This window comes from Delphinus delphis, chromosome 3 (assembly GCF_949987515.2).
Source record: "Delphinus delphis chromosome 3, mDelDel1.2, whole genome shotgun sequence".
Taxonomy (NCBI): Eukaryota; Metazoa; Chordata; class Mammalia; order Artiodactyla; family Delphinidae; genus Delphinus; species Delphinus delphis.
Window position 1 is genome coordinate 23900143 of NC_082685.1, and position 27946 is coordinate 23928088.

General features: G+C 43.4%; 1 protein-coding gene across 1 annotated transcript in view; it reads right to left on the bottom strand.

Annotated features, from left to right (window-relative positions):
* Positions 1 to 27946, bottom strand: part of NSG2 (neuronal vesicle trafficking associated 2) — a 57131-nt gene that overhangs the window by 16887 nt on the left and 12298 nt on the right. The window contains exon 3 of the mRNA XM_060006786.1: positions 23143 to 23226. Coding sequence (XP_059862769.1) covers positions 23143 to 23226 — 84 coding nt within the window. The remainder of the gene's footprint in view (positions 1 to 23142; positions 23227 to 27946) is intronic.

The window sequence follows — 27946 nt, forward strand, 5'->3', positions numbered from 1 at the left end:
CTGTCTGCTTTCCTCTGGAGGTCGCCCCCTGCACCTTTTACCTTTGCTGCCTGTGCTTTGTACCCTTCCGCTGTACTAAAGCGTAGCCAAGACTACAGCTCCACCCTGAGTCCTGTGAGTCTTTCTAGTGAATCATCGACCTGGGGGTGGCCTCAGAGACCTCCAACACAATTCCCCTTGCTGTCCCCTTTTTGGTTTCCCCTGAAGGAGAGACACCGTGAATCTTATGTTTCAGAGGCTGGCAGCAATGGCTATGCTACACGATGGATCCTGTGCCTTAAAGGCAGCACCAGCTTCTAGCTGTGAACTCTTCCCTTCCTGCGCCCCAGAGCCCAGGCCCCATGAACACCTCTTCTCTGACTCCTTGCCTCATGGGTCAGGATGGCTGTAAAGTTCTCATTCTTCCGACATGGAAGAAGCCTGGGCCATCTCTTTCTCGTCCATCCCTCCCCTCCCCTGCAGCATCTTGACCAAGGTTATCACTAGGTGAACCCGATATTAGGAATTAGGAACAGACACTCTCTCTCCTACCTCCCACCTCAATTTTCCCTCCAGTGATGAGTATCCATCAGTATGAGATCTCTTCCTGGGGTGAGGGTGGAAAAAACAGGGTGAGAAGCTAGAGAACCACTTAGGCCTCCCACTCTGAGCCTCATGCCCAGCTGTGCTCATGGGAGAAGATGCTTCTTGGGTTATTGGGTGCCCACCAGGTGAATAAGGCAGTTCTTCATCTGCCATTTGGGGTCCATCCTTATGTGCAGACCTCCTTGGCAGGGAGCCTCAGAAGGAAACAGCAGAAGGATTCCGGAACCAAAAACTCTTCCAACCCCTTGTCAATCTACAGCTGTGGGTATGTAGGCTGACCCCTCAGCTACTTGGCCCTGTCAAGGGCTCACCATTCTCACCGTCAAGCAGCACCTAGAAGGTGAATCTACCCTCCAAGCCCAAATGTTCTCAGATCAGCTATGCCTGTGTCACTGTGGCCTCAGATGGAAAATTTTCCATCAGTCTGTTCCGTTGCAAGAAAGAGAGAAAAATGGGGTGGTGGCCAGAGCCTTGGCTTGGAAGCCAGAAATGTCCATGTTTGGATTCTAACCCCAGCACCTCCTGGTTCTCTTATTACATTTCCTGGGCCTCAGTTTTCTCTTCTGGAAATTGGGATCCTAATAATTATATTGAAGCCCCAATGTAAAGATGAAATGAGATCGCTATGTGAAAACACAGAGGGCAACACCTGGCACAGAGCTGGTAGCCGGAGATATTCGTCCCAAGGATCTGGAAAGAATGAACACGCCTCAGGATCTAAAACCACGTGCCCTCTGCCTGTCCCATGGTTCCATGCTTTGAGTGATTTCTTTTTTCATGCCAAACAGATGGCATTCGCTCCATGTTAATGAATTCATTCTCCTATTTTGGACACATCAGACTCACGCACATAGCTGTGAATGGGAAATAACCAGAGGGGCCAAAACAACAACCCATGGTGTTTTTGTTGGTTTGTTTGGACTAATCAGGAGAAAAGAAACCATTTCCTTTGGGTTTTATGAAATATTGGGACGAGGCTGCAGACGGCCATCACTACTAACCAGAGCCAGTCTGGAGCTAGTGCAGACTCTGAGAACATACATGCTCTCCATTGGCAGCTCCACCCCTCCTATCTGTGTGACTTCAGACAAGTTCTGTGACATCTCTAAGGCTCAGTTTCTCCATCTATGAAATGGGAGTTACGATGATCCCTAGCTCCCAGAGGCTCTGAAAGGCAACATGAGGTCATACAGATCACCTGCCTGGCTTTGGTCCGAAGCAGTGTTCGGTAAGTGCCTTCTAAGTGAATGTATCAGAATGATTTCTGTTGAGATGTTATCTCTTGGGTAGAAAAGCAAACGCTGAAATGGCAGGTCAGGTCTGGAGGGTGAGAATCCGTTCTGTTTCATTCCTCACTTGGGGTCAGTTCCTGAAGAAGGAGTTGGCTTTGCTTATGGTTTTGCTTTATTTCTTATTGAAAACGTTTAAAACCAATCCTATAAGGTAGGTCTTATCATTTTTCCTGTTTTATAAATGAAGAATGTTGTAAGACCCAAAGAAGTTAAGTCACTTGCCCAAGTAAACTCAAATAATGAGTGGAGAAGAAGCTGAACTCAGATGTGAACCCCAAGGTTGTGTGTACATACGCTTCCTCTGGAATGGCTGCTACCAGAGTGGCTGTTTGGAATACAAAGGTTCTCTCCATCCCAAATCAAAAAGATTATGTTTGGTCAGACTCTTTGGTCAGCTTCCCATGGAAGCCCCCCAAAAGCCATTAAAGAAGCCCATTCTCTAGGGCCCCAGTGAATCCCGCTGAGGTAATTGCCTTTTGAAAGGAAAGGGAAAATGAAACATCTGTGGCCTCAAACTTTATATGAGCAAAAATTCAAGAGTCTCTTTCAGAACCCAGAAAGGGCAACTCCCCACGGAAGGTGGAGCAGTACAGAAGTGTGATCCCGGCCAGAGCCAGGAATTCATTTATATTAGTGGAAACCTTGAAAGAGAAAAGGCACAATTTAAATTGGAACATTCCAAAGCAATAGCTCATTTTCCAATTGAATTTGCTATTGGCATAATCATTAGAAAGAAGAAACAGGGGCCCTGGGGCCCAGGTTATGCAGGAGATAAATCTCTGGACTCCTGAGGTATTTTTCATTTTGCAAGGGCAAACCATTGTTCAGCTTGGGCCAGAGGATATTAAGACCTTTGAGAGTAAACCTTTTACAGGTTGGAGAAGCTGAGGCCTTACTTCACAAGGCTGTGTCTTTATCAGCCGATAATCAAAGGCAAATGCAGAATAGAGATCTTAACCAGGGTACCTAGATCTAAACAGCCTATCAAAGAGAGAAGCCATCCTTTCCTGGTCACCTACTATGTGCACCCACACAGCAGACAAGCCACATAACTGAGGCAAGAGGGCCAGGGGTGGAGACTGGAGGGAATGGAGGAAACATGTCCCGTCCACATGGGGTAGTTGCTCAGCCCCAGACAATTGTCAAGGATGGGAATGAGACCCTAATTGGCTGTTCTTCTCCTTTTTCAAGAAAAGACAGAGATTCTGCCCACAAGTGAAATGTCTCAATTTTTAAATTGGGGGCAGCAGATACAACACTATGGTTTCTTTCATTATTCATTCTAAACCTTTCAGTGACTCTGTAAAGTCAGTCTTTTTAACCCTATTTCATAGGAAATAAGGTTCCCAAAAGTGGTTGGTCCAGGGTCAAACAGCCAGTAAAGGTTGAATCCAGGACTCGCTCCCAATTTGTTCTGGGAGGGAGGTAACGAGGTCCAAGGTGATGAGCTGGGGAGTGTGACTGGTCTGGGGCTGAGTGGAGAGCCAGCCCAGGTGGCACCCAGAGCACCTGTGACACTTACTGGACACGGCAGGGTGGGGGATTAGAAGGGTCTGAAGCACATGTCTAGGAAACAGCTGCAAAGAGGCCCAGCACTGTCTATCATGGAGGAAGGATTTGGGGGCACGGAGAAGGAGGACCTAGTATTTATTGAGCAACTACTAGAAGCTAGGCCCCAGGCTGTACATGCCCTGCTTTACTGAATCCACACAACTATTTGAAGATGTTATTATTCCTGTCTTCATGAGGGGACTTCCCAGGACCACACAGCCAGCCCGGGTTGAGCCTCTTTGTTCTAACATTTGCTCAAAACACCTGGACCTTCCTCCTGCCCAGGTTTTAGACAAGGAGAAGCCTGGAGCTTCCACTGCAATGTGGTCAATCACCAGTATTTTGTAAAAACCGGTCTGGGCCAGAAGGCCTCACAAATCTTACCAGGGTTATTTTGCACAAAGTGGAACTCAGTGAATTAAGATGTTGCACAAGCCTTGCTGTTTCCATGGGGAGGGATCATAGCTACAAATCTGTCCCCACGTGCAGGCAAATGGGCTTTGAGCAGATAGGTCATGAAGTTGGTTTACTGCTGCTGTGATTATGATTTTTGCTTATTATTAAGAAAATGAAAGGCATCCAAGTGTCCAGGGTAAAGGCGGTGTGGCTGTCCAATTTCAGCTCTGCAGAGACTGGGATGCAGGCATCTAAAAGGGAGGCAGTGCCAGGTGGTACAAGAGGGAGCAAGCCTGGATCCAGTCTCTGCTCCACCACTTACGGGCTGTGTGACCTTAGGCATGTGATGCCACTTGTCTGAGCCTCCGTCTCCTTAGCTGCAAAAATGGGATTAATCATAACAGCCACTACCAGGCACATTGGTAGGACTCCCAAGGACTCTGGATGTAAAGCTCCCAGCAACGCTGGATATCATCACTGTCGTTATCATTAAAGTACATTCCGTACGCAGTCGCCTATAAAACCACCTGCTTGATGTCCTGTCACTAAAATAGCATGATGCCTGGCTGGACCTCTTAATTTCATCAAAACGGTCTGTTGAGTCACAGCTTTAATTAACTTTCCCATGATTTCACTGGGAAACCATGTTTCAGGCCCTTGCCTCTTGCCCCCTATCCCTGGCTCCAAACAATGGAAGTTCATGTCTCTTATAAACCAATTCTGACTCTGCGAAGACGAGCAAATCACCCATTGACACACAGGATTGCACACACAGCTAGTCTGCGATGCTGCAGAGACCTTTCCACAGAGCATTAAGGTAAGGGCTTGGAACCTAAGGAAACTGCCTTTCCTCAACGAGTTCCCCATAGTGGCTGCAATCTGGGTCCCTGGTTTGTGTGCATATTCAACTGTGACCGCCTGCTGTCTCTTCCCAGCAGTCCTGGCAGGATGAGCTGGGCATGGTGACCCAGAGCAAAGGATCATTGTGTTTCATATATATGCGAAGCTGCTCTTTGCAGTGTTGCAGAAAACCATGGGGCTGGGGGTGAGGTTCAGGTCAGGGTTGCTTCCTGGGTACAGAAAATAAAGCAGGACAGAAGAGGCAGAATGTTCTCAGCTAGAGGCTCCGTGGTGGGAAACCACAAGCCTGCTGAGAATGCCTATGGGGGACTTGAATTTTGACTGAGCTGTTTCCTCCTTGGGGGCCCCAGCCCTGAGGATTCATCTTGGTAGCCCCTGCATTTGGCCAAGGCTTGACTGCAGTAGGTGCTCAATAAATCTGTGCTTAGTAAATAAATGCCCCTAACTAGTTTCATTCATCTTATTTTCATTACACCCCTATCTTTTTCCAGAAATGATTTAAGGTGCATGATTTAATAATCATTAACATTCGCTAAGTGCTCCCAGTTTGCCAAGTTTTGCCCTGAGCATCTTATATGGTTTCCCCATTATGTCTTCACAGCAATCTTTGTGATAGGTATTATTATTACAGTCCCCATTGCACAGATGAGGAAAGTGAAGTAAATGAAGTAAACGAAAGTGAAAGAACGAAGTAAATGAAAGGAACAAGGATGGACATACATCAGAAGCAGGTGTTATAACAGTGCCTGTACTTGCAGCAGGGGGGGCAAAAAATTGGTACAAGATTTTCTGGACGCCTAGCCACAGACAGGAACTGGATCCTTTATAACATTCAAGAGTCCAGAAGATAAAAATAAACTGACTGCTCAGGAGATGCACAAATGGCTCCTATCTAACATGTGTGGCCTTGGTCAAGTCACTTCTTTCTCACCCTCCGGTTCTTTGGTTGTTTTTGGTTTTGTTGTCTGTACAAAGAGAGTGATTACAATAATGTCCCCAACACAGAGCAGTTACGAAGGTCAAAGGAGATGATAAATGAGGCAAGCCCAGTGCCTGGAACCCAGAAGATGCTCTATCAATTATTCACCCTGTCATATTTCTGGCCTTTTCTCCCCCTGCACTTATTGAAGGAGGCATCTTGGAGTGTGGGTGTTTAACTGTAACATCATCAGCGAGGCTGCCCAGCCAGCTCAGTGTTGCCTAAAAAGAAGAAAGGAGCTATGCAGGGCTTTTCAAGCAGGCCTGCTCCTAAATTTCACAAGCAGTGGGTGGCTGAATTGTTTGGTGAGTTCCAGCCTGGGCCCCACTTAAATCCACTTTAAAATGAAAGGTGCCTCTAACGTCCCATTATAGGGCCTTGCCCTAGGAAGCTCAGGAAAGTCATGCTTTTCCATCGTCTCCTGCAGCCAAGAAATGCAATTGATTCTCCTGGTCTTATTTTCATATTTTAAAGAACTGTTTCCCCCGGGCTCCTCAGAGAACCGAAATGGAGAAAATCTCGTTCATATTTTACCAGGTAACCCAAAGACTAACCATGCACCTGACAACAGATACTAGTGGAACACCTGGTCCATAGCAGGTCTAGGCCAGGCACATGGGATTCAGGGATGACATATGTGTGGTCTCTGCCCTTAAGAAAGACTTTAGAAGACAAAGTGAGAAGCACTGTGCTGGAGAAAGCACTGGGGAAGGGGTCCTTAAGCCAGCCTGGAAAGAGATGGAGAAAGGGTGATTCAGGCAGAGAGAACAGTCTGTACAAAGATATGGAGGTGTGGGTGGTACATGAAAGATGACGCTTAAAAGGTAAACAGAGGCAAGCTCAAGAAGGAGCATGGGTGTCAGACTAAAGAGTTTATTGTGAGCACTGGAGAGCTAACAGATGTTTGACATCTGGTATTCACTGACATGGCTCCATTATTATTTTAAAATGGAAATTAAATGGATGGGTGGAAATTGAATTGGACGGGATGAAATTGGGAGGTAGGAGAATCAGAACGAGGGCTCTAAAAATAGTCCAGACCTAAACGAGTATTCCATGAATGTCTTCTTCACAGCCCAGTACTGAGCTAGCTACTTTGGGAAATACCGAAAGAAATGGATGCCAACTGTGTTTTGATGCTTTACATTTACATACTCATTTAACTATCACAAAACAGGATTAGTATCTCCATCTTACAGATGAAAAAGTCTAAAGTTCAAGGAGGTAAAGAGAAGTGAGTCACACTGGGAAAGCCCGGGAGTAAGGCAGGTCTGACGGGCTCCACTCACTGCTGACCAACGTGGCCCTACCCTGCAGACCAGCATCAGAAACGGAGCAGGCTCAAATACAGAAAGGAAAGACAAATTGTTACATCTCTGTGTGCAGCCTGGAGTGAGATGTTTTACTCTAGATCCAAGAATAACTAATGTGTGCCTAAAGGGTGATCTGTAAATACAGAGCCCCGAGCTCTATTAATATTCAATGATGAATGATGTTTCTTTCAAATCAAATTCACATGAATGGAGGTTTCAGCAGTATGCCAGCTCCTGGGAACATTTGACTGTGGGCCATGTCAGGTACTTCCATGAATCACCTGTACCACCTACCTCAAGGCCAAGGACACAGTGGCTACTCTACAAATACTTGTTGACTGAATAGGGCCACTTTGAGAAAAATCACTGAAGGGAGTTACAATTAGGAGAATGACAGTGGGTGCATTTCATAATGTCATCTTTTAAAGCTTTAGAGAGGTAGCTGGGTACAAATGGAATTTTTTTATTAATTCTTCGCATATTTACTGAAAACTACCCACACCCTCCCAATAACACTAAGCCAGAGGATTTTGTGAGTTAATTCTGTTTTATAAAAGACTCAAAGAAACATTATTTCTCTACTCTTTCCAATTTTCTAGAACATGGAGAAAGGAAAAGCATGTATATTCTCTTTACAAACACAGCATAACACTAACAACCTTACCTGCCAAAGACAGCGCAGAAAAGAAAACTCAACACAACCTCACAATATTATTAAAGCAACAATTTAAAATAATATATTAGCAAACAGAATTCAGTGGTACACCATGACCAAATGAGGCTATGTAAGAATGCATTAATATTTAAAAGTCTATCAGTATAATTTACCATAATACTAGGTCAATGAAGACAAACCATGTGATCATCTCCATAAATGCAGAAAGGGCATTTGAGGAGAAAAAAATCCATCAAAATTTAAATGGTGAAATGCTAGAAACAGCAGATCTGAAGGTATTCACCAATGCAATTAGATAAGAAAATGACATTAGGAGTCTAAAAATTTCAAAAAGGAAATAACATAAGAAAACGAAGTTTCAGAAAAGGGAAGCTATATTAGTATTATGGACAGATGATACAATTATATATGTAGAAACCCAAAGAATCAAAATTTTTAACAAATTATTTGGAACAACAAGAGAAGTTGGTAACTGCCTAGTGGCAAATAAAGGTACAAACTTCAAAAACATTTTTATTAAGTATAAATAAAAACTTAATAAAAATTAAATTAGAAAATATAATGGAAGAAAAGGGCCTTTTACAATACCAACAAAAAATAGGTAAAATACTTAAGAATAAATTTTTTTTTTTTTTTTTTTTTTTTGCGGTACGCAGGCCTCTCACTGCTGTGGCCTCTCCCGTTGCGGAGCACAGGCTCCGGATGCACAGGCTCAGCGGCCACGGCTCACGGGCCCAGCCGCTCCGCGGCACGCGGGATCCTCCCAGACCAGGGCACGAACCCGTGTCCCCCGCATCGGCAGGCGGACCCCCAACCACCGCACCACCAGGGAAGCCCCGGAATAAATTTAATAAGAACTGTAAAGATGATTTTAAAGAGCAGTTGAGAACCTCAAAAGAAGATGTCAACAAATGCAAAGTTAAATCTTGTCTCTAAATAGACTCAATACTTTAAAGATGTAGCTTCTCTTCAAGTTAATCTTTAATTCATGTAACCCAAATTTAAAAAGTTAACAGGAGTTTTTTGGACCTAAAATATATGTTAATATTTACCTGGAAAAGTAAATGTGCAAGAATGGATTAGGAGTTCCTGAAATGTAAAAGGAATAAGAGAAGAAGACTTTACACAGATTTTAAAGTGTATTATAAAACTACGTAATTGAGACAATTTAGCATTGTCTCTGTTATCAATAGCAAATAATTGTCAGATCCATGGAAGGAAAGAGAGCAGAGAAGTAAACTCAAATACATATGGGAACGCAGTATCTAAAAACTGTGGCATGTCTAGTCAGAGAGAGAAAGGATTAACTAATAATCATCGATCAACTGTCAAACTGCCATTCAAAAAGAAGTCAAGTTGGATTCCTACCCTGCTCTTTACAAATTCCAGAGGGATCCAAATTTTAACATAAAAAAAAAATCATAAACGCAGCAGAAGAAAACATGACGTTAGGGTGAGAGAAGGCTTTGATTTTTATAGAGTCAAATGTACCCATAATTTCCTTTATGCCTCCTGGAGTGTGTGATTAATTTGAGTTATAAAGCAAAAGTAAGAATTACTGAAGATATAAAAAAGAAGTTGCACCATTAACAAAACAAAAAGGCAAAGGACAACTGAGAAAATACTGAATAAGTGAGAATGACTAAGTTCTCAGCTTTTGGAAGAGGCCACGCAAATCAACAAGAAGGAACAGCAAGTGATCCAACCAAGTAGGATGTTTTCCGGGAAGGACACAAACAGGCAACTGGTACATGGAAAGAGGCTCGATCTCACCAGTAGTGAAAGACATACAAACTTAAGCAAAGGTGAAGAGCCATTTTCTATATATCAGATTGGTGAAACTTTTAAAGTTTCTTAAAACAGGTGCTGGCAATGTGGGGAAGAATACATTCGCAGGCACAGTGGAGGATGTATATGTGGTGGAAAATTTTTGGAGGTAATTTGGCAAAAGCTATTAAAACTGAAAATTCATATTCGCTTTGGTAAAGTTTTTAAGATAAAGATTCTCATACCTTACAATTATACTTGTAAAATATATGAAAGATGTGTGTGTGTGTGTGTGTATGTGTGTGAAAATACACATACTAGGAATATTACTGAAGCAGAGTTCTTAGCAGCAAAAGACTGAAAGCTAAAACAATAGGGGACTGATTAAGAAAGATTGTGAAAATCCTCAGTCTACAGTCATTAACAAGAACAAAAAAGGATCTCAGTGTGGTGATGTGGAAAGGTCTCCGAGATATATTATTAAGAGAAAAAAAAGCAAGGTACAGAAGAATGTATATAAAATGGTCCCATTTGAGAAAATGAAAAAGAATATCAAATGTGCATAAGCATATATAAATACAAATATGCTGACACGTAGAAAACGCCTCTGGATAGAAACATAAGGAGATATTCCTAGGCTGTTCTATAGAGCTTTCTGCAATATGGAAATGTCCTATAAATCTGAGCTGTCCAATATGGTAGCTGCTAGGCTCACGTGGCTATTGAGCGCTTGAAATGTGGCTTGTGTGACTGAGGAATTAAATTTTGAATTTTATTTTATTTTGACTGATTTAAATGTATACAGCCACACGCGGCTCGGAGCTTCCAATCTGGATAGCGCAGACTTAGACAATGGATAGTTTGGGGGAGAAGGATTATGAAAGGAGAGAAAGGGAGATCTTTTTTCAGTTTATGCCTTTCTATAGTGTTGGAATTTTGTGCATGTATTATATGTGTTACTTTTTTAATAGTTTAAAGCACATTTTATTTGCCTTCAACTTATCATCTGTGTAGAATATACTCTACACCGCAATCTGAATGCTCTTCAATGGGCATTTGATTACACAGAATCTCCAAAACTTTTACTTTATTTTTTTTTCTTCCAGTTTTATTGAGATATGATTGACATACAGCACTGAATAAGATTCAGGTGTACAGCATAATCTTTTGACTTACGTACATTATGAAATGACTACCACAATAAGTTTAGTGAACATCCATTCTCTCATATAGATACAAAATAAAAGAAAAAGAAAAAAAAGTTTTTCCTCGTGATGAATACTCTTAGGATTTACTCTCTTACCAACTTTCATACATAACATCCAGCAGTGTTAATTATATTTATCATGTTGTACATTACATCCCTATTATTTATTTATCTTTTTATAAATGGAATTTTATTCCTTTGACTACCTTCATCCAATTCTTACTCTTATTTAAAAAGTTACTGACCACCAAGGTCCCAGGGTCGATAGTCATAGTAGAGGATTTAGAAGTGAATCAAAGGTGGTGTCTGTCCTCAAGAGTCCAGGCTTTCTTAGGGCCATGGGAAAACACATGTAAGGAAATAACTGCACAGAGGAGGTCAAGTTGACAAACTCCCCAGTGAGTAAGGTCCCCAAGGAAGAAAGGGTCAGTTCCACATGACAGTGGGGAAGAGAGGAGGGGCTATGAGAACAGGCTTCACCCAGAAGGTGATGTGTGAGCCAGCCTACGAGACGAAAAGGTGCCCGCTAGACCGTGGGGGAGAAAAAAGCACTCAGGGCGGAGGAAACAGCTATTTGGAGGAGTGGAGGCAGGATAGGGCAAAGTATGCCTAGGATTCCACGAGTAATTTTGGTTGGTGGGAGGGGTGTGAAGTCAGAAAGGAGAGGAGGTTGAAGAGAGAAGAAAGAGGTTCTGAGGATCAGGGACAATAGACTAAGGAGTTCAGATTTCACCCTGAAGGCCAGGGAAGCCCCAGAATGGCTTTAAGCAGGAGAGAGAACTGATCACACGTGACTCTCAGAAAAGACGTCTGTCTGGCTATGGCTTGGAATGTCAAAATCAAAGACAAGCTGGAAAATGAGGGATGCAATTGAAATATTTTTATCCTATATATATAGAAAAATAATAAAGCTGTTTATGGATTTAAAATTGCATTTTGTACATTTTACTTTGCCCATGAACAATCACCTTTGAGCCATGAAGAGTTATGCAGAACCAAGGGGAACGAAAATTCAAAGGAATTAATTTTTCCCACCTCCTGTGACCATCTCATATTTTAGTAAGTCCCTTAGGACCTTGAGAGGTCTTTTGTCTTTTTACTAATTTTTCTAGGGCTTCAAATCTCCAGGAGATGGCTAAGATAAGAAACTGAATATTCAACAACTCTGACATGTCGTGGTGGGACATAATTCCTATTTTCAGGCAAATAAATATGACGATAAATCCTAGGCCAAGGTTTTCTCAGCCTTGGCACTATCGATATTTTAGGTAGGATAATTCTTCATTGTGGAGGGCTGTCCTGTGCATCATAGGATATTTCACAACATCCTTGACTTTAACCCACTAGATACCAGTACCACATATACGTACAAACACACACACAGAATGGTGACAACCATAAATGTCTCCAGACATTGCCAAATGTCCCCTGGGGAACAAAAGCATCCCTGATTGAGAGCCACAGTCTTAGAACATCTCACACAGAAGAGCCCTTGGAGACTGTCCCACCCAACTTCCTCATTTTACAGATGAGAAAACTGAAGCTCTGAGGCTGAGACCAGAAACCAGGTTTCCTTACTCATTTTAGAACTTTTTTTTTAGAGATCAGATATATTTCTTTTTTGCTTTTTTTGAACTTTTTCTCCAGTTTTACCGTTTATTTTATTTATTTTTTGGTCACGCCGTGCAGCATGTGGGATCCTAGCTCCCCCAACCGGGGATTGAACCCACGCCCCCTGCATTGGGAGCATGGAGTGTTAACCACTGGACCGCCGGGAAGTCCCGAGATCAGATGTCTTTTTCTTAGCCTCAGAGAAATGCAATTTTCCACAAAAAAAAAAAGTTGGAGGAATTTTAAATCAAATCAGTTGCACATGGATGGACCTGGAGATTATCATATTAAGTGAAGTAAGTCAGACAGAGAAAGACAAATATCATATGATATCACTTACATGCAGAATCTAAAAACAAAAAATGATGCAAATGAACTTATTTACAAAACAGAAACAGACTCACAGACTTATGGTTACCGGGGGAAGGGTGGGGGGGAAGCTATACATTGGGAGTGTGGGATTGGCCTGTACACACTGCTATATTTAAAATGGATAACTAATAAGGACCTACTGTATAGCACAGGGAACTCTGCTTAATATTCTGTAATAACCTAAATGGGAAAAGAATTTGAAAAAGAATATGTGTATGTATATAAAAGAATATATATATACACATATATATACATATATATGTGTATATATATGTATATATATAACTGAATCACTTTGCTATACACCAGAAACTAACACAACATTGTTAATCAACTCTGCTCCAATGCAAAATAAAAAAAATTTTTAAAGATAAGGAAAAAAATAAATCAAATCAGTTTTATCTAGCTGAATATTCATTTATTTTTTCTCTCTCTCTTCTCTCTTTTCATCTCTCTCCTTCTCTCCCTGATATACATGACTCAGCCTAGAATTTCGATTTACTAACTTGTTTTTCTAGCTACAAATGCTACCAAAATTAATAACAATAATGATGATGATAATAATAATAAAAGAATATGAAAACATCCATCCTTCTCTAATTTAGCATTTTTCTTCTTTCATTTGTTCACAGTGAAGAGGTGAATGGGAAGACGTCTAGTATATATCAGAGTTCCTGTGTGTCAGGCACTCTGCCAGGCGCATCCTAAACACAGTTATTACAACAACCCTCCGAAGTGGGCGTTGGCATACCCATGTTACTAAAGAGGAAACTGAGGCTCATGCAAGTGAGATGACTTGCCCACGTAGCCACTGAGTTCTAGAACCAGCATTCAAACCCAGGTCTGTCAGATTGCATAGTAAAACTGAGTTCGGGTTGTGGAGTCTTAGAGTGCATTCATGATTATCGCCCAAGTGAGAGTTGAATCCCCTCTGAGAACCAAATCCACCTGCAACTGCTCAGATCACAGAGCCGAGGAGCTTGCCAGCATCTCCAGGAGGAAGCCAGGCCTATGTGGCAGTTGCTATGACGACTAGTTTTCTTATAATTATAGAACATGATGGTGACACAAAAAGCCACACAGTCACTTTGTTAGGACCTGTCTTCCTCTGACAGTTCCAGGAGCTTAAACATCATAAATTTTTTTTTAATCCTGTTTAAAATAATCACACATTGCAGCAGCAGAGGCCCAGAGAGCAAGACAGTCAGGAGATTAATCCTCCCACTGCGTGAGGGGACCGTGAGACAAGCCACATGACAAGCCATGAGGAAAATGGCATGTCTTCCTTGGGAAATGTTTGCTTCTCTCCTCTCTTTTGGATCCATGCATTTAGGACTTGGCCAAACAGTGTATTTAAAGAGAAAAAAGAAGAGAGCCAAAGCAAAATTGGCCTAATGCTTGGCAAGTAACAGGGATAGGCAGCAACATTTTAGTATTCTAGCAACCACTTTTCAGTTTAGTTTAAGTTAGCCAATTACCCATATGTACAGGGTTTCCTGATTTGGAAGCTGACAGAGACAAAAGAACACACACATACTCTCATATACATACCATAGACATACATACCCCTCTGGTCCAGAAAAGCCTGACTCTTGCCACTTATTGGCTGCATGACCTTGAATACCTTCATTAAACTCTCTGACCCTTGGTCTCCTCATCTGGCTATCAAAAATAACGCCTACTTCAAGAGTTAAAGATAAAATAGAAAATGACTAGCAAACTACCCAGCATATAATAGGAGCTCAGTGAAATGGAAGTTATTGTTATTAATTAATTACAAATAATAAATCTTGTTTTACTTTCCACAAGCATCTTCCTTTCATTACCCCAACATGGGATGTGAGAAACCTTTATGAAGCCCTACCTTCTGCACTACTTTCAGCAATCCAGCCAGGTAGCAGGAGAACTCTAGTTGAAGCCAATGTGGCATCTCAGAGCAGTGGTGGGTTCAGGCAAAGGCTGGGACATTCTCCAGATGAGAAATTGACTTGGGGAATCAAGGACAGGTTTCTGGAGGAGGTGAGCTGGTCCACAAGGTGGAAAACGTGGGCTGGCAATAGAGCCAGAGGAAACTGCACGGGCAAAGACCTGGAGGGGTGAAAGGGCATGGTGGTTTTACAGAGCCATGAGAGGCCCGGAGCACTGAGGACACAGGAATGGTGGAGGGACTTAGCAGCAAGGACCACCTTTGCAAGAGCCTGCAATATCACACAAAAACCTCACATTTTTGCCTGTCGGAGTGGGGAGCCATCAGAGATTTCTCAAGCAGGATCTGATGATCATTCTGACTTCATAACAGGTAGAAAGGGGAAGATGGGATGAAGCTGGAAGGTCAAAAGCTGGCCCGGCAGGAATGGTGGGCGAGGAGGAGCAACTGAGCCAGGGCAATGTCAGTCGAGACAGAGGGCCTAGTGAGATGGAGCCAGGCGTGGCTTCCCACTGAGACCCACCCTGGGTGGAAGCATTCCGTCTAGCCGGATGACCAACACCTCAGCAATGAAACTATCATGTAACGACAAGAGGCAGCTCACATTGATCAAGCTACCATGGGCCTTATATTATCTCATCTTGTCCTCAGGCCAGGCCTATGATGTAGACAGCATTATCTCATTTTACAGATTGGGAAACACAGGTTCAGAGAGATGAAATGACTTGCTTTAGCTCATACATACCCACAGTGTCAAACCCCCAGCCCATGTATTTCCCCTTTTCCATACTGTCCTTCACACAAGTGTGCTGGTAAACCCTCCTGGGCTGAGAAAGGGGGGTGATGCATGATTTACACTGTTTGCTCATTGCCATGGTGTAAATACTCCCACCATGGTTGGTTACAAACTTCCAACGGTTTAACGAGCAGTGTGCAAACTTTTAATCAGCCAACTCCTACAGGAGTCCCATAGGAAATAAGAATATTCACTAAACTCTAGAAGTCATCTACACTAAACTTATAAACAAGTGACTTGCTTTATTACAGCATTTATTTGCCAATGTTTGAGTCAATGAGAATGAGAACCTGGCAATAAAAGCAGCCCAGTCATTAGGTTGTGGAGTGGTCATTGAATCTCCCAGTCCCACATCCAAACCCTGAGCCCATTCCTCCTGAGATAGCACCACAGATGTTTTCTCTCCCAGGGAAATGTTTTGTTAAAAAAATTAAGCCACATTTGCTTTTCAGTTCTCAATAATATATGTTTTTGAAGGTCACTCTAATAGTACCATTCCATGAGGCCAGGAGAAAGCACCCAGCCATAAACATAGGCCTACATCTTTATTCTGATTTTTGATAAAACCCTAGCCAGAAGTGCGATCATAAACATCAAATACTATTGCAGATTTTCTCCACCAAGCGCTCACATGTAAATTCTTTCTGTTCCAGATGATGACTCTGCTCCTAAGCCAGCAGGCAGTGTTTTTAATAACTTACCTTAAATGTTCCTCAAAAGTTAAAAAAAAAAAAAAGAGGGCAATAAAAACCAAGACAACAGATAATAAAGTAAAATCGCTTATCCCCATTTGCTGCTGTCAGCAAATATTAGAATCCCACCAATGGAGGGCAGCCCCTGGGGTTTTGATGAAAAATTGGTAGAAGCAAATGGCAAAGCTATAAATGAGGTCTCACCTCCCAGGGAATGTGACACCAGGAAGAGGACATTTATGAGAATGTGTCATCGGCAAGAAGCTTAGAAGCAAAGATAGAGCCCCGATTTTAAATAAAGATATTGAAAATGAGGCAGCCAGAGCTCTGGTGTTTATCAGTGTGTAGTTTTCCATCAGCCAGCTATTTTTGCTTGCTCATTAACCTGTTTATTTAGTTATTAAAGACATCATTTGCTGCCAAGTGTGGGCCGGCACTGGCTAGTTTCTTGGGGAGCAAAGATAAAGAAGACACCATCCCAGCCTCAAGTCAGTGGGAGACAGAGCAGGTAACGTTGATGCCAACACTGTATAACTGGAGGGTTATATAGTAGGTGCAGAAACCCCGAGGAGGCAGGACAGACTGCGCAAGGGCTGGCAGGCAACCCCTCACAGGCCAGAGCCATTTGAGTTGGGTGCTGAGGGATGAATAGGGAGTTTGCCCAATGATGGAGGTGGGAAGGGCATTCCAGTGGGAAGGGACAGCACGAACAAAGACAGGGAGGCATACGAAGTATGGTGTCATAAGGGAAGGACCAGGGCTTCGAGCAGGTCAGGGAGAAGGCAGGTGAGCAATGGAAGCTATGGCAGGGTTAGAGGATGGCAGTGTCCTTGCAGGATATGCACGTTAGAAAGAGTCCTCCTTTGGGGAGGTGAGAAGAATGGGCAGGAGGGGGCTGAGAAAGGAGGCAGAGGGACCCAGAAGGAGGATGGGCCAGGAGATGATGGGTTAGGACAGAGACCAGAGAAGAAAGCACAGTTACCAGAGACTCTCAGGAAGGAGAGGGGCCTGGACTCTGCCGGCTGTTAGATGTGGCCACCTCCCGACACCCAGCCGGGGAGGCTGATTCTGGTGTTTTGCCATGTCTTTCCCAGGTTGGAGCTAGAAGGAATGTGAACAGAGTTGAGGCCTGAGACAGAGTGCAAACACCCCCATCCCCTGGCTGGGTGGAAGAGGAAGAGAAGGAAAGAAACATCTGGCAGGTAGACTGGCCCAGCAGCATCCCCCGGGAGCTATTCACTGGTAGTCAGGCTCCCTTCCACTGACGGCAGCTTCCCTAACCTCTTACACCCGGCCACGGCCCCCTGCTTTGGACCTGCGAGTACATCCCAGCTCCACAGCCTCCTGGGCGTGGAACTTGGGAAAATTCCCAGCCTCTCTGAGCCTGGTTCCCTCACCTGCAAGTGGGGTGACAGTCTCGCCCGCCCAGTTTGCTGGGATCATTCAGTGGGATACCTTACATAAAGCGCCAATCACAGGTCAGGTCAGGAGCAGAGCACAAGCCCCCAAAAGTTGAGTGGATCAGTGAATGGATGGAACACTGAAAAATCAACACCCTATAATATTAGGCCTGAAGCTTCAACTGGATTTTCGTTTAGTTTTGTTCTGTTGGTTTGTTGTTGTCGTTTGTTTCTAATAATAGCCCACAGACACCAGCTCCTTAAAAATTGCTAAGCTCTCGCTTCTAGTTCTCCCCAACCAGCTTTATTTTAATGCGTCCATTTGCTTGACGGGAATGGTGGGTTCTGGTCCCTTTACCCTAATGCATCCCTCCCATTCTGGATTCTCCCCACTGACTGTGCTCAGGGTCTGGTCTGTAGGCATCCCCAGGATCTTTCCCCATGTGCCCGGACACCCTCTAATCTGAGCTTATCCAGACCATAGCCACCAGAGTCAAATTTCCTGAACCCAGACTCAGCATGCTATCGGGGATGAATACTGAGGCGGTCCCCAAAGTCTGGGGCTCACGTTGCAGCACACGTGACACCCACTCTATGCCAGGCCCTCTTCTGGGAAGTAGGAACACATGAGTGGGCCAGTGTGATCCTACCCTCCAGGGACCAGAGGCTGGAGGGGGCTGAAGATGCCAGAGTAGCCAGTTACAGTACAGCAGCATTCGAGAACCCCATATGATCTGCAGAGCCCAGAGGAGACACCAAACCCAGCTCAGAGGATCAAGGGAGGCATCCCAGAGGAGGTGACCATACAGGGACAGTATTCCAAGAAATTGGCCAGGACACTCTTGTCTAATCCACACCTTTGCAAGCTCCTCCAGAGCAAGGATTTTGTCTTGCATATCCGTGTGTCTCCTAGCAACAGGCATCCAGCCCAGCTCAGAGCAAATTTGATAAAGACAAAGAAGAAAGGGGAGAAAGGGCAGGAAGGGAAGAAGTCGGGCAGGAAGGGAAGAATTCAGACAGGCCACAGTTTGGCAAGGACAATGGCAGGGTGGCATCAGGTGTAGCAGAGAGAGTGGGATGTGGAGCCATAGGGCTGGGTTCTTATTTTGTTCTGACACGTCCTCGCCGCGTGGCCTTGTCAGACAATTCACTTCTCTGAGCATCAGTTTCCTCGTCCGTAAAATGGGGATAAGAATAACAGTGACAAGTACACAAGGTGGTTGTTAGCCTACAAAGTGGACGTTAAGGCATTTTTAACAGGTACTAGGATTATTCATTTTATAATGGATGTGTTGAGAAGTAGCCTACCAAAAACTATTGCCTACACTCCCCAGGAGGCAAAGAGATAGCTCTCTAGGTCACTGTAGAGAGCCAGAGGCCACCCATGGATCCTGACATTGAACTGGCTACATTTAGAACAGTTCCTCCAGGTTTTCCCAGCCACATTCCCAGGGAGAAAAAGCCAGGAGAGGGAGGACCAGGTCTGTCTCAACCAACACACAAAATTCAGCTAATGAGGTAGCAAGCGAAGAACCCAGGGTGAAGGAAAGGGATCTGAACAGGAAGAGAATAAAATGATCATTCATTGAGCGCTAGAGTGCACCAAGGCCTTACACTTTGTGCTATTGTGTCCCGGTTTACTGATGAGGAATCAGGAGCTCAGAGAGGTGAAGGGACTTTCCCAAGGTCAGGAAGCTAAGCTAAGAGGTGACAGGGCTGTGACCCAAGTTGCCAAGTGGATCTAGCCCCAAAGTGCAGGTGTTCCCTGGAATACCTCTCATCAGCTTGGCACCAACAGCCTCCAAATGCAAGACTCAGTTCCTTCTCACAGGTGAGCCTGGGGACAATCAGATCTTAGGGCATGGCCGGATGCACCAGCTCCTTCGATGGCATAATCAGCTTTAGAAGAACCTCCGGCTCCCAGGACTAAGAAAGAAGGAGGGGCTTCTCTCTGCACGCTCCCATCTTCTCAAAGAAGCCTGATGAACGGTCTCTCAAGTCTGTGGCCCTTGGCAATGACTGCAAGAGGCTTCATGTTAAAAAAAAGTTCCAGGCGATTCTTTCAATCTTTCTCAGTTCGTCTCTCCCTCCCTGCTCTCTCCTCTCATTCTCTCTCATAGAGAATTGCTATGAGCTGATCTCCCCAGGTCAGATTTGAGATGTGAACTCACAAGCTGTGCCACCTCCATGAAGATATTGGAACGAGGGAGGGAGGCATCTTTGCCATCCCTGTGGTTACTTCTGCCACGGGCAGTATCCTGGAGGGGCAGCCCGGCCACTGTTTACCAGCGTTATGCTCTCTAAGATGAACTGGGAATTCTCTGACTTCCAGCCCCTGTGGTCTAGCCGAAATTTCTATCCTGAGCTCCAGACCCGTTACATCCAAGGGTGGCCAGACTGCCTCTGCCCCACCCCTCCCATGGTCCCCAGGCACCTCCCAGTCAATGCATCTCCCACTGCCCGGTCCCCCACCTCCTACCCAGTGGACAGCATCCCACTCCCCCCCCACCCCCCGGCTCAGTCAGCCAAGCCAAACACGGAGGAGTCCCTGATGCCCCTTTCTCCAACCAGGAACCATTCTACCTCCATAACAGCCCAGCTGGACCCCCGAGTCCCACTGCAGCTGACAGCTCAGACCCTCAGACGCTTCCTTTTTTTTTTTTTAACATCTTCATTGGAGTATAACTGCTTTACAATGGTGTGTTCGTTTCTGCTGTATAACAAAGTGAATCAGTTATACATATGTTCCCATATCTCTTCCCTCTTGTGTCTCCCTCCCACCCTCCCTATCCCACCCCTCTAGGTGGTCACAAAGCCCCGAGCTGATCTCCCTGTGCTATGCGGCTGCTTCCCACTAGCTATCGGTTTTACATTTGGTAGTGTATATATGTCCATGCCACTCTCTCACTTCGTCCCAGCCTCCCCTTCCCCCTCCCCGTATCCTCAAGTCCATTCTCTAGTAGGTCTGTGTCTTTATTCCTGCCTCAGACTCTTCCTGCCTCAGAATCGCCAGCAGCACAACCTCCTCCCTAGGGTGCTGCATCCACCTTCACCCCAGCAGATGCATCCTTCACGTGGCCCAGGGGGAGCTCTCTTTAAGGAAGTGAAAAGCCAGGCTAATAAATGCTCACAGCTCTACAAAAGTAAACAATTTTGCTCCATTCCTCCCATTTTGTTCCAAGCGGCAGGGCCCTCCGCCCACACCTGACAGTCTGTGCTGACAAAGGGCTGCCCCCAAACCCCAACGCCCTTTCTTCCCAACCCCCAGGGCCAACTGAGTCAAGCTGTGTGGGGCACTTCCTCAGGCCCTGGACCCTGACAAGCCACTCATTTTCTCCTGGCTGACTCACTTCTGTTCTAACCCATAGTTACCCAAAGCAGGCAGCACAGATGAACAGAAAGGCGGGGGGTGGGGCCGGCTTTCAGCACTGGCCCTGCCACTTGCTAGTGGGTGAGCAGGTCACATCACTGCTCTGAGCCATAGTTCCCCTTGAAAAAAACGGGATTATATCAGCTTCTCAGGGACTCATGGGCATCAAATATGATAAAATTGCCACATCATCAAAAGTTGCCAACAAAGAGGAAAAAAAAAAAACAATGACAACATGGTCCAACACCACGGCTGATAACACAGCCACAAACGACATTTTGAGACATTTCTTTCCATGTCCTTTTTCCTCTGTGTACTTGTGGTTTTTTTCATAGTTCCAGCCATAGAAAACATACAATTTTAACCTCTGCTTTTTTCACTCAGCTTCCTCTATGAAGCATTTGCCCAAATTATTGCATGTTTTCATAACCATCATTTTACATGATTGCTAAATAAGGAATAATTCCATCAAAAACTGTAACACTCTATTTGGCAAAAAGAGCAAATTTTTAAAATATTCTGATTTTTTTCTGATGATTGTAACAATTCATGCTCGTGTAAAATTGAGAAAGTACAAGAAAGATGAAAATATCTCGTTAAGCCCATAATTCAGAGTAAACGAAATACTCTCCCTCCAAAAGTGATTCCTAAGAAACTGCTGAAACAGTCCATCCTATGCATGTGGTCTTACATATGGAATCATGAGAAAGCTGCTGAAAATCTAGCATCGTTTCCAATGCTTCGATTTTACAAATAACACTGCAATAAACATTTTTGTGCATGAATCTGGGCATACTTCTGATGATCTCTGCCGCCAGGAGGACAGGTCAGCTTTACTCCCTGGCCTGATGCTCATACATTATGCACCATGATACTCCTACCCTCCGCTCACAGCTACCTGCTGGTTCTTGCAGATACCTGCATGCAGTTCAGGCCAGGTCAGCGTTCACTGGGCCCATGCTGTGTGCCAGACGCTAAAGCTACAGCCAAAAATAAAAGCAATTCCTGCCCTCAAAGAGGGGGTCAACATCCAGGGAAGTCCCACATTCTGGGGGGGTGTACACAGACGTGCCACATTCCCTCCCAGGCTCACACACCCAGCTGCTCTGACACATGTAGCAGGGAGACAGATAGGGACAGAAACGGACCAATATGCTTATCCATGTATAACACGTACTCCAACCAAGTATGTATTATGCAAATACATACAGACAACCAACCAATGGCTGTTTTCACTTCCAAAGCCCTCAGCCACAGTTGATACAAAATAGTTACTATTAATCGTGCACTTATCACGTATAGATCCAAGTGCTTTGCATGTATTCTATATTCCATTCTCACAGTAACCTTCTATTATCGCCATTTGATAAATGAAGTTTATTGACTAGCTTGTGGCCACATGGCTGGTATGAGGTGGAAACAGGGCTCAGACCCAGCCAGACTGCGTCAGTTTCCATCCACAGAACCACTTATTCTACTGCCTCCATGGCTGATATTGCCTCCTAAGTATCTTTTAGGCCTCTCTCCACTCACCTTCCTTTGCTAAGCCACTACTGTTTTTTTACTTGCAGTAACCCAGCAGTCTTCCCTATTACTCATGTAAAAGCCAGCATGCGTTTTCCAAAAACCCAGTTTAATCATATCCTTCCTCTTCTTGAAGTCCTTTGGGGTTTCTTTCATGCTTCTAGCCTAAAATCATAATTCCTCCATACAGCCTACGATGACTGGGACTGTCTGCCCTCTGCCCACTTTTCATACCTCATCTCTGTCTGGTCCCCACACCCCTCCTAGAGCTGAGCTTCACTGCCCTTATTCCTATTCAATGTTGGGTTCAACTTCCCTCCAGCCTCAGGGCCTTTGCACAAGCTGTGCTCTCCTTAGCCATCTAAGTGACTTCCCCAGGGTACTTCCCTGAGCTTCCTCCATACATCCTCACAGAGCAGCCTTCATGGCTCCTTCACGCAATTCATCACAGTGATATGTATTCACCAGTGCTCCTAGTGACACGGCCACCAATAAATAGAAAATCAACCATTCGGTTTTTACCACTAAGAAGTCAACTTTTCTCTCCCTTTGTCTTTTTTGTATTTGTTGCCATCAACCAATGTCTAAACTTTGAGTTTCTTTATACATTTCTATCACATTTCCTGAAGATTGTGATGGAAAGGCAGAGAGACAGGGACAGGAGGAAAAAGAAGAAATGAGACACATTTATCCATTATCAAATTGTCTGAACATTTCGGAGTAGGAGAGAGGATAACTTGTCCTCAAGAGGCAGAGCTTTAGTTATGTGATTAGACTCAGTGACCCACACCCAGTCTTTCTGTTACACCATCAAGACACTGACCGTAAATTCAGCGATTTTCGGCACCCGGAACTTCCCTTTGTTCTTCTGTTCGGGCTGATATTCCGTTCTTGTCTTCACAATCACCTGAAATGTTCAACCAGTGTTAGCATGCACAGAGACTTGAAAGACTTTTCTGTTCCTTTTCTTTAGTAACTAGAATTTACCGTATATTGCATAAAGATCAGAAAATAAAGAGCCTCCCACTCAAACAAACACAGGAAAATAGAAAATTCAAATCACCCATAATACTTTCCAATTCCAACAGACAGCCATAGGTGACAATTTTGGTCTCACCTTTCCAGTTTTTATATGCATATATATGCACATATTCTGCATATGTATTTGCTATTTATGCAAATATATACTTTATGAAACGGATTCATACTTCATTTTATCACACAACACTCTACTAACATTTTCTCCACGTAGAAAAATATATGATTTCATTTTGCCTTTTGATGTAGCTTAATATTTCGTTGTGTGCATATACCACAATTAATCTAACCGGTCTTGATGGCTGAACACGTAGGTTGTTTCTACAGTTCAGGGTATATAAACAAGTTATGATGAACATCTTGTAGCAAAACGTTTGCACATATACTTAATTCCAATTTCATTTAGGGCCTTCCACAAAGAAAAACAGAAAGGTCTACTGAATCTATTGTATCATCTTATTTTTCTGAAGTCTGAATATTTTGCAGAGGTGGTTAATATCTTTTCCAGATAAGCTGTCAACCTGCCAAGACATTTATGGGACTCCATCCCACTGTGTAGGCAAAGTGGAAGAAAAAAGAAACTTGACAGACAATCAATAACTATTGCCAAGTGTCACAGTGTCATGGGTAACACAGAAGATGTCTGAGTCTCGGGGCCTCAGCTGTAAAATATGGACAATAATCATAATCATAACCCCTAGTTAAGAAGGCTGTTTTGAGGGTTGAATGAGATGATAGTGGGTAATACTTTTGGAATAATTTATTATGTGCCACAGCTAGATCAAGCCCTCCATATACTTTATCTACATACCACTGCTATTTCCATTCTCCTGAAAGGAAAACTGAAGCACAGAGCTGTCAAGTCACTGGTCCAAGGTCACACAGCTCAAAGGAAGCAATCTTCTAACTATGATCATTCTTCTCATTAGTGCTTAAATTAACCAAATTTTCACTGAAAACTTTCACCAAGTTTTCCTAGAGACAATAGTCAAGTGTATGAACTCCTGCAAGAATTCTTCTATGAAGAATTTTCTTTAATTTAAAGAAAATTTTAATTTTCTTTCCTCAAAAAGGAAAGGATGGGGAGGAACTACTATTATTGAACATCTACGGTGTGGCACTTAAATATGTTAGTTAAGGAGGATCTGGGTCCCAGCCCATCTAGAACATCACTCCTTTCCTGACATTTAGAACTCATTTGCAAATGTAAATTCTGTTGTTTTGCTCCACCCCCTTTGGATTCTGCCTCTCCAAATATTAAAAAGTGAGCCCTGGTTTCCTTAAAGAAATGGTACAGCTAAACAAGGATGAGGGTTTTGCGGGGGAGTGGGGTGGGGAATGTTCTTTTTATTTTTTTCTATCTCCTGTTCCAAAGAATAGGAAAGCAGAAGCTTCTTTGCCACAAGTAATAAAAATATCCCTCATGCTTTGCAAATTTACTATACAGCAGACACTGAGTGCTTGACATGCACTATCTCACTTAATTCTGTGCTGTGGGGCAAATACTGATACTGTCAATATTGTAGGGAGAGGAAACATCGTGCTTTGGGTTTGAATCCTGGCTCAAGCTCTACACCTTCTGTGTCTTAGCTTTCTCTTCTATTAAATGGGAAAATAACCATCACTACCTGGTTGGGTTGTTAGGAGGCTTAAATGAGTTAATGTAAGTTAAGCACTCAGACCGTTCCTTCAATAACAATGTTTTTTTGAACACTGCCTCTGAGTGCTGCCAAATGTTCTTCCAATAGGTGTCTGAGGCGGATATGGAATCGGGCCTCTCTTGCACCTGTCAGCCTGCAGGTCCTCCCTGTCCAGCCCTTCGAGAGCAAGGCAAGGATTTCTCAAGAACAATACTGTTCAAGCATGGTCTGAAAAAAAAGGTTTCAAGGATGAATAGAAGTTTCCTGGGTGAACAAGACAAGATACTTTATGCAAATTGAACCACATGGTCAAATAAACAAAAGTGTAAATTAGCATGTAATCTACAGATTTGGCCGTTTTGGTGTTATGTGAACTTCAGTGTGTTAGTGAGAGTTAAGAGCTAATATAAATGTAAGAGTAAATGCCAAGGCACGGTTCACAGGCTAAGTGTTTCTGTTAGAAACTCACAACATTCTGGGAAGGGCCAAATGAAACAATGTACGCGCAGGTGCTTTGTGAACTTAAAAGATATTCTACAAATTGTAATGGTTAAAAATATTTGGAATAGCACTAGATCAACTGACAGGCTATGAAGTATATTGAAAATTTAGATGTCTGATCAGTTCTCTGAATCCACATTTTTAGAAATATTCACAAACTGGAAATTATAGTTTCTTCTCCCAATTCCCCATGTTGTGTGTGTATATATATCTAATGTCTGTATGTATATATATAAATATATTATAATCCATCTCAATGTCTATTTCTAAGATAGTGAATTTCCTGGTCAGTGTGCCATGTGACCTATAAGCCTTAGGGCAAAAACTGCCTTTGCCTTTTATGATAGACAGCATTCTAAGACGCTCCCCAAGCTTCCCACCCCTGTGTACATGCACTGTATAATCTCCTCCCTCAAGACTGAGGACAGGACCTGTGAATATGATGGCATAGTCACTCCCATGAGTATGCTATGCAAACTCGGTCACAGCAGACTGGAGAGAGATTCTCTTGCTGGCCTTGAAGAAGTAAGTCAACATGTCGTGAGAGGGCCATGCAGCTAGCACCTGACGGTGGACTCTAGGAGTTGAAAATGACCCCAATCAACAGCCAGGTCACTCAAGAAAATGGGGACTTCAGTCCTACAACCAAAAGTAACTGAATTCTGCCAACAACCTGGACCCTAAGAACCAGATGAGAATGCAGCCTAGCTGACAGCTTGATTTCAGACCCAGGAGACCCCCGAGCACAGAACCCATCTAAACTGTGCCTGAACTTCTGACCTATACAAACTATGAGATAATAAACGTGTGTTGTTTTGAGCCACTAAAGCTTTGATAATTTGTCACATAGCAACAGAAAACTAATATGCCTTCCCACATTGCAAAGTCCATCTCAACCATCTCTTAGCTTGAGTCCTTCATTTCTAGATCCTTAGCCATCAGACTGGTCTCAAGCATAACACCTCAAGTGTTAAGAAGCATTTAGCTTCTTAGTTCTTAGCTTCTTCTTAAGCTTCTTAGTCTTTCCCTCTGCCCCTTTATTTTTATAAACATCTTTCCCAAAACTTCTCAAAAAGCCCTAAACCATTTATATCATTCCATGTAACTTTTAAAGACCTCATGCAGTGGCCAACATGTTGAGATAGGAGCCAAAACTAAACAAATATTACTGTTGGAATGAGACAATGAATAACCATTACAGCCAATATCATTATAATTGTCATAATAAATATTTTGTGGTTGCTTCTCTAACATCCATTTCCTTCTTCAATCCAAAACCCCCGCCCCCCACCGCCCGATATTGCTTTCAAGAACTCACCCCTGTCCCATGTGGCAGCCATGTGGTTTGGTGGAACTGATGACTTCCTTGATGGCGGGGATGGACCCTAATTAGGTTAAACCAATCAGAGCATATTATTCTATTGATCACAAAATTTGACTGGCTCAGAGATGGGCATGTTACCTAACTTGAATCAAAGAGATATGAGGCAATACTGACTGAGAACTTGGGGGAAGACACCTCCTTGCTCTTTATGAGTGTTCCCGAAAGAACATGTTCTTCCTCTGGATGGTGTGGTGAGGACTTAGTTCTGAAAGTGCTGAAGCAATTGTTGCTACTATGGGGAAGAGCCAGGATGAGGTCAAAGGCAGCATACAAAAGAGGGCAGAGCCAAGAGGAACCCAGAGAAGTGGAGATGAGCCCTGATGACACCCTGCCCTCTAGATCACACCTTGCCTGAAACCAGACACATGCTGTACCCTGCAGTCATGGGGGTGGGGAGGGGGACAAATATATACTCTTTGAACCTTAATCCAATTTAGGTTGTGTTTTGTAGTACTTGAGTTGAAAAGCTTTCTGATAGAAATGTGTTCCAAGAAAAAATGAACTGAAAAGCTATTCGAATTTAGTAAGATGTTCAAGTACTAAATAAGTATAACAAAACCAATAGATTTTCTCTGCACCAGCAAAAAATCACCTCAAAATATGATGAATCCACCAAAAGATACACACAACAATGTTCACAGCCACTTTTTTTTCATAATAACACAGAACTGAGAATAACCCAAATGTCTATTAACAGGAGAATGGATAAATTGTGGTGTATTCATAAGATGGAATGCTACACAGCAATGCTACATAGACATGGGTGACTCTCACAGACAGTATTATATTGAACTAAAGAAATCTGATGCAAAAAGTATTTTTTTATGTCTTGTGTGATTTCATTTATATCAAGTTCAATGTATATAAAATAATTTATATATTATCTGAATAAATATATATATTTAATATGCCATTTACCATTTGCAGGAGCGATGCTGAGTTTAAGCAGGGTTGGGGTCATAGCCCTCCTTCAAATCCATATACTACTTTGCCCTGAACCCCTATGAGATGTTACTTATGCCCTGAGTGAGTTTCTAATGAAAACACTTCTTTTGGCTTCAGAA